The following is a 17,820-nucleotide window of genomic DNA, read 5'->3' on the forward strand; positions in this document are numbered from 1 at the left end:
AATAATACAGAATCACGTTTGTTTGATGGGATCATTTATTAGTTTTTCAAACAAAACATAATGTACAACCAAATATCATGCTAATGTATACATATACTTTTGAGTCATTCGCAACTTTAATTTCGCCTCTTTTACAAAATTATTCACTTTGATAGCATTTTTAAAGCTTTTTCGGATATAAATGTGCCTATAAATGACCAAATTGGTGGCGCTATTTAGTAACTGGAAATTACTCTTTCAAGCTTTTAATACAAATAATTCCTTTTATTGTTTGATAAAATATGTTTATAAAAATTCCGTATTGCTTGTTTCGCCTATTCCAGCTGTTCTAATGGTAGTTTTAATCACCTAACTCTTGCAAATAGCGCCATCTATAGTTTGCATTTAGTTAATAATGAAGCAAATTCTATATACATCAAACAACCGTGGAATCTTTCTTAAATTGCAAAGGATTTCACATTTTCTAGGGTTTTTCAATTAAAATTTTAAAACTTTCAGGATTAGGTGGAGGACTGTACAAAGACTAAGGTAAATACAATGAGCAATGAGTCCAGATGAGCATATTCAATACTCATTTTATAATATTTTTATACCTGGATGACTGATAATAGTCACAAATTTATCAAGATATTTCAAAATAATTATGTCATATGGTTTGTCATAGAATTGAAGGGATGATAGTTATAGCAGTCACATACTTTGTCTTGAGAATGCTTATTATAAGGCCGATATCTTCTGCTTCTGTTATTCTGCTCATCTGGACCAGTGTGTCTGGAGGATATTGGATTACAGTAGGGCATTGTCATCAGCAAAATCCAAACCGTATAACTTCCGAGTCAAGATCGGATGCTGCCTTCTTTAGTAGAAAATTACCAGTTTGACCAATGAATAATTGGTCATAAGATCTACAAGGTATAGAATACATGTTCGTGGTTGGATACCCATGGGAATAGGGTCCCTGGGGTGTACAAATTGTTGAATCAGAGTCCTGGATCAGAGTATTGTTCGTCTTGAAATATGCACGGAACATATACGCAAATTTTTTCAGAAGAAAAACCTGTAGTTTAGCTGCTAAGCTCTCAAATTTGGTACAATTATGCCCGGCAATTATGCACTTTGTAATAAAAGCATGGGAGTTTAAAACAAATGACATACATGGTCCAAAGTATTCTAAGATGTGGATGCATGTTGGTTTTGACCGCTAGTGACTGTTAGAGGTCATAAAAAAAGGTCACACAGGGGAAAATTTGAAAATGCTCCAATCTTGTCTACAGATACACTAAATTATTTGTCTGATTACAGGGATTTCAAAAATGTGTAAAAAGAACACAAAAAACATCACATCTTTGGTTTTACAGGGGTAAACAATTTCAACTTGCTCCAATTTTACCACAATTTTTATGCCGATATTAATAGCTACTTTTTGCTTAGACCCTCCATCGGGTCCATGGAGAACGACTGGTAATGTAGATTATATAACATTAAATAAACCCGATACATGGACCCTTCCAATCTGTAGGCAAATTGACTTCCAGTTCCCAGCATTTTGTGGGAATTCACTTTTACATCCTGGGTCAGACGAGTTTTCTATATATATCACGTCCGTGGTCTCACTGTCTTGCCGTTTGTGTAAGACTTGTGTAAGCGGCTACTCGGCCTGACCAATCAATGTAGAGCTCAGCAAGCAATGCGATATTTGAAATAAGTTTTCATTGATATTCTGTTGTTCATAACCACCGCGCGCGCAAAATGACAATAGAAATGGGTCATGCATGTTATGTGCCTACCATATTTGAATTAATAATGGGGCGGGGCTATCATAATTGACGCCACAGTCACGTTACATAGCTTGATAATTATTTGGAAGTCAGTTTACTATCAAAGCGGAACAGTCTCGGATTAGGAGAGCTATTATAAAAAAATAAACAAGTTGGTTTGTAGATTAATTGAGTTTTCGTCGACGCACAGTGCTCCAGGAGCACTATAACTTTGTTGCCCGATTAGTTTAGGGCTTAGTGGTGTGTTGGTTTTAATCTTTGGAGTGAAGGAGAAGGTGGTTTTAGCTCTAATTAATAATAAATAATAATAATAAATAATTAAAATAATAATTATATACCCAGAGATGGAACCGAGACTGTGGGACAGTCTACTTTTTGCTGAACCATGAAATGGTATCAGCCTATAACAGTGTATGTTACTAGGTTACTAACTAACCTTTTGGTCTGAAATGGACATATCTTTAAATGCATCGAAGGTATGAACCCCCGAGTGATGTCAAATGAAAGAGGAAGGAGTGAAGAATATAATAAAAATATTTCCTAACGTCAGAGGTCATCCAAGGGGTCACAGGGGTCAAAAAAGGTCATTTGAACTGAAAATGCTCCAATTCAGCTGACATTTATATGCAATGATCCTTATGACATTCTAAACATGTTTAAAATATTTTAATATTCAAGGACATTAAGGGGTCATAAAGGGGTCAAAGGTCAAGTTTTCAAAAATGCTCCAATTGAGCTGATATTTAAATGCAATGATCTTTATGACATTCTTAAGATGTTTTAAATCTTTTAAAATTCATTTAAGGTCATTAAGGGGTCATAAAGGGGTCAAAGGTCAAGTTTTCAAAATGCTCCAATTGAGCTGAAATTTAAATGCAATGATCCTTATGACATTCTAAACATGTTCAAAATAATTTAATATTCATTTAAGGTCATTAAGGGGTCATAAAGGGGTCAAATGTCATGTTTTCAAAAATGCTCTAATTGAGCTGATATTTAAATTCAATGATCCTTATGACATTCTAAACATGTTTAAAATATTTTACAATTCATTTAAGGTCATTAAGGGGGTCATAAAGGGTTGATATATACATATACCACAATATACTGCCAAAGCCCCATGGTTCAGCTATGGTGCTATTCTTTTTGAATAACATCTCTGCATTAAGATGCTTTTTTTTTTCATTTTGTTGTTATTGATATCCTAGCGAGATACTCTCATGAACTTTTACTGCATTTGCCGGTGTCAATACCTCATCCAGTCACTTTTACTGCGCATATAATTTCCTGTGTACATGCAAGTACGCATTATAATATTATTGCACAATGTAGGGGAAAGCCCGTATGCCGCATCGAATCATCATAGTGCATCTACTTGCGGTTTCATTTAATACCACGATTCGTATAAAATAAAATTAATGCTTCGAGCTACTCATCATATTACTGTGTAAACCTGGGTCCTGATGAAACTAATTGTTAACAAAACATGATATGGCAGTGACGGTATCAGAAATTTTGCTGACGATATGTGTTGGGTTTACCTGGGGTAAGTACCCGGGTAACCCACCTTTGCACAGTATTTGTTGTGGGCCCTGAGAGCTTATCAAACATCATTTGCAATTTCAATACGAGGAGGAATGTCCTTCTAATATCAAATAATTCGCAATATATGCCTAATACAAATGTTGGTGCAAATTATTAAAAATTTACATTTTTTTATATAACAGTTCTCGCAAGGAGTAAACTAAGGACATTCGTCGTATTATGCAATTTGGGTCAGATCCAACATAAGAAAACTGTGCAAAGATGGGTGACCTATGCCGGTGACCTAGGCCTTAAGAAAATTAAAGGTAAACTTTGATATGCATAACTGTTTTGTAAGGTGGTATAAGGGTTCCTGCTAGTAATTCTATTGAGTGGCTCAATATGAAAACGACCTATCCCACATTTGGGTGAAAATAGAGGGCGCTGCTGAAAAATGTAAAGGTCACCAAAGGCCATCATAACAAACATGAAACATTATGAATGTAACTTAGTAAAGTAGTAACTGACTTAGTAAGTGAAATTATCTTATGGAGCCTATAAATTGTGTGTTGTGTGTCCCGACCTATGTAAATAACATTTTGATAAAAGAGGAAGAAATAAAAACAGAAAAACCAAAGAAAGAAAGCAGAAATAAAAGCAAGAAAAAGAGACCAAAGAAATGATGGAAGAATCAACGGGGTGAAGAAAAAACGGGGTAAAGAAAAAAAAGAAAGAAAGAAAGAAAGAAAGAAAGAAAGAAAGAAAGAAAGAAAGAAAGAAAGAAAGAGAGAGAGAAGAAAGAAAGAAAGAAAGAAAGAAAGAAAGAAAGAAAGAAAGAAAGAAAGAAAGAAAGAAAGAAAGAAAGAAAGAAAGAAAGAAAGAAAGAAAGAAAGAAAGAAAGAAAGAAAGAAAGAAAGAAAGAAAAATAAAGAAAGAAAGAAAGAAAGAAAAAAGGAAAACAATGTGAAATATCTGTGAAAAAGAACACAATATCAAAATCTATACCACTCAATAATAATAAATTGATTAAAATTAAAATTGGTATAATTTGAAAATAACTTTAAGGTAACCCTATTACATATTTTAACAATCATATTCCCTATCAATATCTGAAGGTATCTGAAGGAAGCTGTAATAACATTTTATCTTATAAACTGTTAAACTGTTGTTTTCTCTAGGATACCGTAAACGTTCGCCTAATGGCGCTATAGAATTCATGGAAATGAGAGAGCGCCATCCCTGTAAAAGCCGACTATTATCACTGATCATTAAGGGTACGTGTAGTTAAAGGGCGAAACCTATCGACACATACAATTATGAACAAGATCGAACAAACTTGTTCATGATAATGCGGTACTTATTATCCTGATATGTGGCCCAGTGAGCAGATCATTAGACTATAGTGCGAGGATAAAGAGAAGATTGATGGTTCGAATCTCATGCAGTAATTTCTGACAGATTATGATGTCTGTCAATGTTTTTTTTCTGATTTGAGGAAATTTTATTCTCTATTTTCTTGATTTTATCTTTAACATTGTTTATATAATTTTATTATTTTATCATGGAAGTGTCTTTTTTCATGATTCTTTGTTTTTATCGTTTCATTTTAGAGTAACCATGGTAACTCATAATGTTGTAATGAACCTATTTGATTGTATAGGCATTTGTTATGTGTGTGAGACGAACTGTTGCGTGCGACAAGTCTTTCAATTCGAGTGAGTGTCCTTGGGGGGGGCTATATGCATCAGTGGTCATAAGAGGTATATCATTTTATTCGAAAGGGGGGTCCCAAATATACGGGGTCATAATGTCTTGGAAAGAATAATAGGAGGGTCATAATATGTTTTATGACCAAAATGTAGGGAGTCACACGATGACCACAGAAAGTGTGTTATTTTATTCAAAAAGACTGATTTCAATACAATTTTGGAGTTTTGGATCATAAAATTTTTGTTGCCAAAATAGGGGGTGCGCAATTTTATTGACGCAGACTTTTTTGTAAATTTGGGACCCCCTTCCGAAAAAAAAAAAAATGATAGCCCTCTAAGAGGATTCAAAAGATAACCTCTGCCCCAATAATCCCTAGCTATATTTGTTTGAAACTGTTCCACGGAGGATGTATCATAATAGGCTTTAGTCGTGTTCACACAGTCGGACTTAAATCACTTATTACCGGTCTTAAATTACGTCGGTAATAGTATCGGATATAAGTGGCAGTGTGAATTAGCGTCGGATATAACTATATCGGATATAACTATAACTATATCCGACGTAATGTGCTTTAAATCCGACAATTTGTTCACACAGTCGGACTTAAATTACGTCGGTAATAGTATCGGATATAAGTGGCAGTGTGAATGAGCGTCGGATATAAAAAAAATTACTATATCCGACGTAAGGTGCTTAAAATCCGAAAATTTAAGGCTGAAGATGACCAGGGTTAAGAGCTATTAAGACCGATCGAAACGTTACGTCCGGTAATAGTAATTACATGTGGACATGCAGCACTATTGGGCTGGGAGTATATCACTCGTGCAAAATTTTAAGCAGAGTCATAGGCGTAGATCCCGGGGGATGGGGGGGTTGGATAAATCCCCAATATTTTGCCAGGGGGATGGTCCATTCAATCTTGTGAAACTAAGATAATAATAATAATAATAATAATAATAACAATAATAATAATAATAATAATAATAATAATAATAATAGGCCTAATAATAATAATAGAACCTACATAAATACAAAATTGGTCTGAATTTTGGAACTTTTGAATTTGCATTTTTCTTACATGACATACCTACCGCATGGTCTGTAATTTTTTTTCTAAAGAGGGCGTTTATTGAAAGTGAAAAAATTTAAAATCGGGTTTCAGTTTTATGACCGGTAATAGGGATTTATGACCGGTAATAGGCTATATCGGACATACTCACGTCGAACATACGCTGGCGAAGTTACGCAATTTATCGGATTAATTACCATAGCAATAGGTGAAAACAATTTTGAACATATAGATTGAATACAATACTGGTCTTTTCAAAGATACTAATCTTACAGGTGCAAGTAATCATCATGATTCACCTATTGCTATGGTAGTTAATCCGATTATTACGTAACTTCGACAGCGATAGCGCTATTGCCGACAAATGTGGACGCGCTAAGGGATTAGCGGATATATTTAATTCGATCGGACATAAGCCTAGATAAAATATTACCGGTAATAAGTGCATGTGTGAACACAGCTTCAGTCTTCAAATGATATAAATAAAATTTGAATGAGTGAACGAACAAAATCACACAACGACCAACTGAATAAAGGCTGTGCATATGACGTATCATCCCGTAAATATGGCGGACTACTCAAATGCATTCAACAAAAGCATGATTGCATCTACCGCGACAGTTCGCCTTACACACATAACAAAATACACTACGATCAAATAGGTTGATGACAACATTTGATTGAATGGACTGCACTGCGCCATAATTGCGGGGAAGAAACCGGTTCAAATCCTTTGTTTGGAGCCAATCAATAAACGCAAGGTCTCTATAGCTATCATTGAATACTGGCTAGGATTCCACAACACAATGAGCGTGTTTATAGTGAGACAATCTTTCCGTTATTTAGCTAAACTACCGCGTAGTCTAGATTTGCAATGGTTAGTAAAACATAAACAAATATATACTGCGTGGCAGTCCAGCTAAATACCGCATAATCTGGCTCACTATAAACACGCTCAATGAGAACATGTTATAATGCGCTTTGGAAGGCACACAATACCCCAATGGCTTTCCATTGCACTCAACAACTTTTCAGTATCGAAGCCCGGTATCGAAGTTACGTAATGTTACTATGTCAACGGGATCACGCACTTAAGTAATGAATCACGATCGAAACAATCAGTACACAAAAAAGGCATACCAAAATAGCGTGATCGTATAATGATCGCCATACAAACAGTGCTTGGTTCCGATACCATCACGGAGTTACGTAACTACTTCGTGGTCTGATAGTTATATGATCAATGGTCTGATCTACTTGGGTTCGATCTTTTTAAGAATAGCTGATCATTTATATTAATGCATAAATGAATAAATGTAGTTACACAATTTGAAACATTGAGGCCGTTCTATTTTTCAAAGGTCATTTAACTGTTAAATGTAATGGAATATATCACGCATTGATAGGTAGCATGGGGAGCAAATTTTGTCAGAGGTTTTTGTTGCTGTTTGTTCGCAGTGCCTATTTATCTAAAAAAATAAAAAAATAAAAATTAAATTTAAAAAAATTCACAATATTCGTTCGTAAAATGGGGACAAAATCCAAAAACATTTTTTGACCCTTCTTCACATAAAAGTGGGGGCAGAAATCAAGATTCGAACAAGTACCATTCACCATTCAAGGCGCACCCTCTACCGACTGAGCTAACGGGTCAGACAATAGAAGGGTGTAATTTTGAACTGAAGAATATAAAAAAATATGAAGAAATTACAATTTTATAAAAAGATTTACCAAAATGAGTTAGGTATAACGTATGAATCGATTTACAAATTAAGTCCAATGGCACTTTGAGAAAGAATACCTGAAGAAACCCCAAAACATTTGCTGCTCTAGTAACTAACCTAGTGACCTAAAGTATTGGGTCATGTCACGATATTTTTTTCTGAGGCATTATGTCCAGGTTGCTCAATTTAACATACACGTATCCTTAATGCTGTTGAGATTTTACAGGGATGGCGCTCTCACATTTCTATGAATCCAAAAGCGCCATTAGGCGAACGTTTACGGTATTGTGATCCTCAAAAAATCGGACTGCCGTACAATACATAATATACCCGCCTTTAATATTGAAACAAAATGCTACACATTATGTACATGTACATGTATATATAATTCCAACCTGCCATGTTTATGTCGCTTTGTTGTTTCCTGGTTCATAGCGTTAAATCACGTGCTGGCTGGCCCATATGGCAAGTGAGAATAGGCCTACTCAAATGTCAGGCTTACACAGTTCATTAAAGGGACTTTACGTGATTGTCAAATAATTATCTTCCATTGCAATAAATGTATCCATTTCAAAAGAAAGCTATGGAACAGTAACTTTTCCTATTATACGCGAGAGTTTATTACACATTAGGGGTGGTGCAATAATTATGTGTACCCCCGGGGTGGTGAATTCTCAAAATGGTGTGCCAAAATCGCTTGCCCCCCATTGGCCGTGCCAACAAATCTTTGCCCTCCCCCCTTTCGACGTGCCAAAAAATCGTTGCCCCCCTTTGACGTGGCAAAAATCTTTGCCCTCCCCCCTCCCTTACACATGCAAGATTTTGTGGAACCCGAATTTAAAACCTTAAATGGTCTTATCATATAATGCGAGCGCAGGGAGCAGGAAATTTTGCATATTTGAACGTGTTCCTAGCGTTTTCCTACGCCGTTTTAGGGCGTAATATAGAAAAGGTGCCCAAAATATCTGTGCCAAAAATTGCTTGCACCCCGCCTATAATCAATTTTTATGCAGTATTTTTTGACTAAGTCTGTACATTATATGTGACTGCAATTCAGTATCGAAGTTACGTAATGTTACTATGTCAACGGGATCACGCGCTTGAGTTATGAACCACGATCGAAACAATCACCACACAAAGTATATGGCACTTGAAGGCATATCAAAATAGCGTGATCCGGTAACCAAGAGAATTACGTAACCACTTCGATGCTGAATTGTCAGAAAACATAGGTTGGAAATGAAACCGAACACAATAAGGGACTGTACAATAATTATGAGCCCTGGGGAGGGTAAATCTGGGGGGGGGAGAAATTTTGGCGAACCAAAAGTGGGGGGGCAAGCAATTTTTGGCAAGCCGAGAGGGGGGCAAATGATTTTTGGCACACATTCTTGGGGCGCCTTTTAAATAAAACGCTCTAAAAAGAGCGTACGGAAACGCTTAAATATGCAAATTTTCCTGCTCGCTGCAGTCGCAACATGTATATAGACCATTTAAGGTTTGCAAATTGGGATCCCAAAAAATTGGCATATTGCAAGGGGGACAAAGATTTTTTGGCGGGCCGAAAGGGGGCAAGCGATATTTGGCGGGCCGAGAGGGGGGCAAGCAATTTTGGCGAGCCGTTTGGAATCCCCCCCGGATGGCCTCATATTTATTGCACAGCCCCTAAGGTATACGCACCGTTTGCCTTTTAGTGTGGGGTTGCCGGGAGGTTGCCTGAATGGAACAGCCAATATTTCACTTCGTAAATATATATATTTGTGCAAATTGTACTCGTTAACATTTTTAAAATATTGTGTATAATGACAAAAGAGTGTTACGGTAAAGCTCCAGGCGGCAAAAACTGAATACAATAGTACATGTGCAGTAACAACGGTGAGAGATTGTGTTTAATTCCTTGCATAAATAGAAACATATCCCGTGAACTTGACATGCACAACTGTATATGAACCTATGTACACAGCTATATCCCTTACACTATACATCCTTGGAACATTACGGTTCCGTCGGTGAATATTTGGCGGGAAATAATCCCGCCAAAAATAATATATTTCAACAGCTAAATATCATGGTACGTCAGGTAAAATAATGAAAATAAAGTATCAGTTTGAAGCAAATGGGACATATTATCTTATATCACTCATACATAAACTTTAGACAGTTCATTGGTTGCTTACCATTTACCATTTTTACCATCACCCACTCCGTGTGATAGTCTTTACCATCACAGTGCCTGCCGTAGTGCGCCTGCGCGAAGCCGTGCGCGGACTCTTAGACTCGCCGATTTAGTTATGGGGTGGATCCCAAAATGTGAAGTGTATCACGGCAAAACATGGTGTTATGTTGATTATGTATTTCCTACCTTAAATAGTATTCTAGTAATAGAATTTATGCTTGAGTGATATAAAACAAATATTAACTGTCTTAAATTCGTGTAATAGTCGAAATATAATCACTCGGTGAAAGATGTATTGTTCCATTCCACTCGCCAATGATTATATTTCGACCATCACACTCATAGACAGTTAATATTTGTATACCATCATAGTGCTCTGTCGTAGTGCGCCTGCGCCAAGCCGTTCGCTGACTCTTGAACTCGCCGATTTAGTTATTGGGTGGACCCCAAAATGTGAAGTATATCATGGTGTTATGTTGATGAAAAAATGTATTTCCTGCCTTAAATAGTATTTTAGTAATAGAATTTATGCATGAATTATATAAAACAAATATTATAAATTCGTGTAATGGTCGAAATATAATCGTGATTATATTTCGACCATCAAACTCATAGACAGTTAATATTTGTATAATAATTATATATTGGTGTATGTATATAGGCCTGTTATTATTAGGAGACATGTTTTCCGTGAAAATTATGTGACTGGTTGAAAAATCCGTGAAAAATCTGTGTCGTAATCGGCGGTTGTCTTGTGACATCTCTCCAGGAGTATTACAAACTATTAATTGAAGTCCTATACTTTGTCTACTTTTTTTAACACGCAAAATGTAGACCAGGGGATCAACTATACCAATCTTAACGTGGGTCTACTTTTCGGCGTAGTGGTAAAAGCCTAATACTTCCCGCCGATTACAAGCTGATCAAAGTAATAGTAAAAAGTAAGCCTACTCAAAATGGGCTTATCGGTGTTATTCAAGAACACGTCATCCACTTTTCTCTTGTCTTAACATCATATCTGAAAGCTTGTTTTGGTGTGTGTAAATTAATCAAATAGCTCATAAAGTAAGACACGTAGCCTCGGTTCGAGGCTTCTGGGCTCTGGGATGGTGTTTCCCCCTTCTCGATTTATTTTTATTCTTGTGTCATCATATCCTGTCCACCCACCTCTGATCTGTTCATGATAATATCAGATTACTACCTTTGTTGTCATGGTTCTGAGAAAATAACCAGAGAAAATTGCTGATTCCAATCAGTTTTATGTCTTACTCACAACACTGTTAAGTTCTCAGTGTATTATAGGCTCCTTCTAATTCTTTCTTGTTGCCCCAGAAAGATCACTAACGGAGCCAATTATAGATTGAGAACTTCTTGTAGTTGAGAGCAGTTTAAGTGATGAAAATTGGGATCAGCAATTTTCTCTATTATACATAGTCACATCCCTGCCTGTTTAATGGCAAGCAGGACCTCTGGAGATCAGAGGTAGGTGGACAGGACAACACTTAGAGAGATCAGAATAAAAATAAATCGAAGCAAAAAAAGACAAATGAAAGACCAAAAAAAATAAGATAAATATATCAAGAAGCAAAAGGAAAAAAATACTATCCTAGTGCCCTAACGCCTCGAACCGAGGCTATAGGACACGTTCGTTCTGTAATTTGTCCTATGTCTCTTGTTTTTCATTTTTAGGTAGCGATATTAATAACATTTCTCTGATATTAGATGTCACCAACACGTATTTGACTGCAGGATTAATATCACTTAATTACCGTGGTAAATATGCACATATCTGCCATAATGGAGACCAGAAAAATTGGGGCAAGAGAGAAGGAGACACAGCTTGTAAGCAGTTACAATTTGAAGGAGGATGGCCGTATGATATTGATAAGGGACAGTATGGTTCACATGTTCAAAATTTGAATAATTTCGACTGCGATGAGAGTAAGTATAATTGACATTGCGTGCTTATTATGTCCCTTACAGTTTTAAGCAAATTTTTCTTGACAGTCTTAGTTCTCAAGACTCTTACACTTCCCACAATGTATTTCTCCCATTTTAATTTCTGTATTAATTTGCTATCCAGTGATGATAGTGATGAAATGTAGATCGATCAACCGAGAACATCCAGATAAATATGTCTATTTTTGGACTTCGCTCCATGTTAAGCCAGTCTATCTATTCTCAAAATAGAAAGAAATGAAACCTTTAAAGAGCAATGGGATGAAATTAAGTGATATATAATGCTGTAGAGGATTCTGGGAAGGGGAAGATATCTTATCTGCTTAGTTCTCAAAGGTATTCATTTCCGAGGATGACGGACAACACTTTGATCATTGCAAGACCTTTTGGCTGAGTAAAAATTATTATCTGATACAGGATTGACATGAGACTGATGAGAGGCAAGTTTAATCTTCTGGCCTGAAATTGCAGGAAAAATGTACTAACATTAAGACTAGTGATGTGTATCTTCCTTTTGGGTAATTTTAAGTCCCAATTGGCCTCATATTGGCTCATTTTAGTATTAATAATGTATTGGTCTGGTAAAATCATTTTTAAGCAGCGGGTCAGCGGAACAATTTTGCCCTCTTCTTGGAATATTTGCCCATTACGCACTGTTACAGTTGTCAGCAATTGTCATTGATAGCCTTTAATTTCAAAGGGATTTATACCAAAACACCACTTTGTCATACACTCAATGGTAGTATATGAGATAGGAAATCAGGTACAATGATCTTGTTCAGGCCATCAGACAGTGACCTTTGTCTTAAAATTTACTGACCTTGTTTTTGTTGAATGTGTTATCTATACCCCCGTAACGTTGGTAAAATATGACATTTTGTTCTTTGTTTAAGGAATCTCTAACGTAATGTCAAACATTGTTACTTGGTTTATCTCCGGTGAAGAAGTTTTCCCCTCATTTAGAGGTTGCCGAAAAATATTGTTTAAATGGTAAATTACCGAGAAAACGTCGAATAATAAACGGGCATAAAACTGAGGTTCCTACCCGTTATTCTAAAGGAGCTTTATTTTAAACTGATTATAAAGGGGTGTACCCTAATACCGACATTTTCTAAACAACACTGTTTTGATCAGTGGTGGCGCCACCAGGGGAGAGGGGTAAATATCCACCCAGTTGGTTCTCTTGCCCCTGCCGATCCCAAAGTTGTTAATGCATGATCAGCTTTATAATAACGCCTGGTGAACGTATAATTATTGGCAAAATAATAACAAATATTTAACCACACTGCAAATGTGATTTCTCTTTTTTCCAAAATAGATTTTATACATAACATTTATACGTAATAATCTCTTACGTGTTTTACCAATTTTTAGCTGACACGGATCTCAACTATTGTGAGTACGATATTACAGATGATTGCGAAAATTCGAAACTGGCGGGAATTCAGTGCTACGGTGAGTATACATTATTAACATGGGAGCCTGTATTCAGCATCACATGTTCTTTAGTTTGCGGTACTGCATGAGAGTGTAGTGCATCATTTGGGGGTTCTTACCTCTGGTACATCAGGTCTCGGGTTCGATATCCGACAATTTGTTGACAATGCCGATAATGCCAATATGAAACCATTTTTAGTTCGCTGTAGCGTTGTGATGATGTTGATAAAATGATGAGGAGGAGGAGGATGAAGATGGGGATAGAAATAAGGTGAATGAATGAATGAATGCATATGAATGAATGAATGAATGAATGAATGAATGAATGAATGAATGAATGAATGAATGAATGAATGAATGAATGAATGAAAATGAAGCTGGGAGATGAGGAAGAGACGTGTAATACCTAACGAGGACCATGAAAGCAAACAAAATGTTTTCCATGATTATTTTATTCAGCTGACTCACTCGTTTGTGTTAATATTTGCAGGCTCTTTCGAAGTACAATTAGCTGGTGGTATTTCTTCCAACGTTGGTAGAGTGGAAGTCAGATACGATGACGAGTGGTCAAGCGTCTGTTATGAATCAACTGATGGTTCCTCAAATGACTGGAGTTTTGCAAACGCACAGGTAGTGTGTAGAGAGCTTGGGTTTCCGGGAACCATGTTTGCAAGACAAGGTGGACAGGGACAAGGAAACTTGGGACACAGTATCAGTGGATACCAGTGTAGAGAAGGTATTAGCGATATGCAAACACTGCATTAACTGTAAAAATATTTTACTCAACACTGTGTAAAAAGGTCACAGCTCAATAGTTGAGTAAAACATTACTCAATGTTGAGTAATTTTTTACTCAACAGTTCAGTTGTGACCTATAATGAGCTCAATGTTGAGTAATTGTTTAATCAACTGTTGAGTTGTGACCTTTTTACTCAGTGTTGAGTAAAATATTTTTACAGTGTACACTACAAATACATTTTAAGCGACAGCAGCTATACTTAAGTTATAGTATAATCAGCTAAGGACAATTATTTTGTAAGTTTTAAATATGACGGGGTCATTAAAACGAAATTTCGTTTTCTAAATACAAATATCATTTATCAGATTGGTATTCAAATTATTGAGACTTTCATTATCAAATACGTCAGATGACTATTGTTCACTATTTAGTATTTTTCAATGTGTGTATAAATATTTTGGTTGACAATTTTGTTCAGATTTAAGGGAGAAGAGTTTACGGTATTGCTACCCCGACTCTCCTAAGCAAGATCTACGTGAATCAAATTCATCTTGTAGTTTTGGAACCTCTGGAGGAAACAACGAAGCTGTAGCTATTTGTGCAGGTAAAATGATATTTATGTGTTTACCCAGTCAAACTAGTAAATGAAGACCTAAGCGCAAAAAGACCGTAAGTCCACTTGGCCCCTCAACATGTATACACTAAAGTTACGTATAGTTTCTTTGGGTTTTATAATGTTTAATACATGTTCCAGGGTGAAAACATCATGAAAGGTTGTGAAAGATTTGTTTTGGCCCCTGAACATGTATAAAACATTACCAAACTATACGAAACTATACGCAACTTTAGTGTATACATGTTGAGGGGCCACGTGGACTTGCGGTCTTCTTGCGATCAGTTCTTCAAATAATGTTGAATGAACGACAATGAATGCATATTTTTACATTCAACAAATAACCTACATACAAATTTTGAGCTTCACATCAACCTTGTCATTATTTATCTACAGCGCATTTCAAGAAACCAGAAAAAAATCTTTAAAATATTAAAACGGTTGCGTGTCATTGTCACGTAGTTTGATATTAACTAATTAAGCAAGTACAAATTAGGGATTCATTCATACATTTAAAAAAAAATACAAAACATTATTAAAAACCGGCGATCGAACATCCGGGACACCAGACATGAACGTTGTTTATGCCCGGCTCTCTACCAAACGGGCGCTGTTTGTATGAACTATATATTGTCGTTTTTGTTTTAGTCGTTATTTTTATTTGGCTTGGCTTTTTGTTGAGATTTGGCTTTTGTTTGAGTTTTGGGTTTAAAACATTCAGTAATTTTATTTGATCATCAGTTCCTGGTTACGTTGGATGTTACAACAAAGAACAAACTGACAGCGCAGATATAGGAAATATAACCTCACCGAGTATGACAATAAACGTATGCCGCCATCATTGCAGGGACCTCATCTACAAATACGCGATCCTACTTAATGGTGACACTTGCTTTTGTGCAAGCGTGGTTCCTAGAAATCGACTTGGAGATAGTCTTTGTAGTACAGAATGCAGTGGCAATGGTGATCAAGTTTGTGGTGATAAAACTACTTTCTCTGTCTATGATGGTATGTTTCGGAATAGTTTATTAATACAATTACGACATAAAAACTGTCATCTTCATCATATTCGTATGAAAACGAATAAATTTTAATTAGGGGATTTCGTGATGTTTTATCAATAATGAAACTATGCTATAAGTGCTAAAAAACAAACAAGCTAAAGTAGTACCAAATTACTGACCAGCTGGGGAACTTTGGATAGATCTAAAGGATTTAGGAAGTGTACACAACCAGGGAAGATAAATGCTAAAAACGGTTTTATATGTAATTAAAAATATAGGTTAAAAAAGACAAAACAAAAAAGGTTGTTTTGTCTTTCTTAACCTCAATTTTGGATGTTGTTGTACATAATATTATGTTCTATATATGTACTATAAATGCCATTCCAACTTCAAAAATAAATATAATTTTTACTTCTGCTTCACATGGGCCTTACATGACATATAAATGCTGGCTAATACAGCGAGGCCGGTAATATTATTCAAATTGTGATGCAGACATATGGATAATACATTTCCTTTTTAACTTGAATTTTAGTTACCATTGGTGTGTGTGCTGATCCATTAAATAAAACTGACGACGTGTACTATTTTGGAGACATCTTCAGTGCATTTGATTGTGGCAATGGAATGGAACCAGTGAACACCACGATTATCCAATGTGTCATGGGGACAAATGGCAATGAGTGTATGTGGAATGATACCTCAACCCCAGAATGCAAAGGTAAGGTTGTAACGTTTTTTATAATTGGAGACTACATTTTGTACAGTGAAAGAAGTACAAAAACGTTTGCTCAATGAAGATGCTGTCATATTTTTAAATAAAAGTTGTGGATATGCTAGGTATAAAATGATCAAGGCTAATCATGTATTTGTTAACGGTAAAAGTTGTTTCTTTGGTCGGTGATTAATACTTTCACAAAGCATAATGCAATTTGATATATTTTAATATGTTTTCCGTTTTATTTATCAGACAAAGTTAACGACGGCGACAATAACACAATATTCATAATAATTGGTAAGTCATAGTGGGATACAGTTTACCAACAGATATGAGAGGGAGCAGCAAACTATGATTGAGAGAAAGGAGAGCCGAGAAAGAAAAAGTACAGAGTGCAGAATGACAATACTGAGTGAACAACACCAATAGTAACACATTTAAAGTATCGTATTTTGAATGTTTTAGAAACAACGCCAACATACGAATTCAAACCAATATTGAGCCGGGTATTATAATGACCGACATCTTATTTTTAGTGCGTTTTGAGTTGCTAATTGGTTGTTAAAGTTACATCCATTCACACCTACAAATACAACATGAAAATTAATAAGCTGCTGTTACCATTGTTATTGATATTGAAGAACTTAAAACAAAGGCGGGCTGCCTCCTTAACATAATGTTTGTCTGTTACAACAAGCCTTTGTTTTCATAATGTAAGCTAATTTGTTCCATTCACTATTTTCAGGTGCCACATTTGGATCTTTAATCGTATTATTCATTACAATGGTGATTGCTGGATTTATATTCCACATGGTATGCTGCAAGAAGTAAGTTGTCAAACCAATAATTAATTAGAAAATAAAGGTATTGTTTTTTACCCGCCGGCGTGCATCTATCGTCTCATATAACACGGGCGACATCATTATTTTAAGTAAAACAACGAGGCGAAGCCGAGTTATTTTACGCCAAAAATAATGATGTCGCGTGTTATATGAGACGAAGCGCACACAATTTTCCAATTTTACCCTAATTGGCCCAGAAGTTCGGTCTAAAAAGGGATATGCCAATGGCAATTATTGCTTTATTTCTTTTTTCTACTCGGATCTTTTTTTGGCAACATTTAGAGGGATCCGTGTCCTCTCCACCATACCCCCGTTTCCTCTGCCTACGTTAATCCTGTTAATTTGTAACCGTTTTGAGTCTGACGCAAAATGACATAATGATATGACATAATGACATAATCATCAAGTTGTGGTTCTCCTTTCTTGTATTTGCTCTGCTCGTTTTCGAACCAAATATTCCTTTCTTTACTTTACTATTTCAGAAAAAATGGTCCAAGTGATCGAGACATCGAGATTCAGCTTCAGTC

At 35.9% G+C, this 17,820-nt stretch overlaps 1 protein-coding gene across 1 annotated transcript; it reads left to right on the forward strand.

The window, feature by feature from the left end:
- The first annotated feature begins 2,224 nt into the window (after positions 1–2,224).
- On the forward strand, positions 2,225–16,971 carry LOC140168313 (uncharacterized). The gene is made up of 8 exons (XM_072191675.1): positions 2,225–3,324; positions 11,671–11,922; positions 13,315–13,395; positions 13,868–14,113; positions 14,595–14,720; positions 15,471–15,737; positions 16,269–16,454; positions 16,704–16,971. The coding sequence occupies exons 1-8, from the start codon at positions 3,270–3,272 to the stop codon at positions 16,757–16,759; spliced, it is 1,269 nt and encodes a 422-aa protein (XP_072047776.1). The 5' UTR covers positions 2,225–3,269; the 3' UTR covers positions 16,760–16,971.
- Positions 16,972–17,820: the final 849 nt, after the last annotated feature.

This window comes from Amphiura filiformis, chromosome 13 (assembly GCF_039555335.1).
Source record: "Amphiura filiformis chromosome 13, Afil_fr2py, whole genome shotgun sequence".
In the NCBI taxonomy this organism is placed as follows: Eukaryota; Metazoa; Echinodermata; class Ophiuroidea; order Amphilepidida; family Amphiuridae; genus Amphiura; species Amphiura filiformis.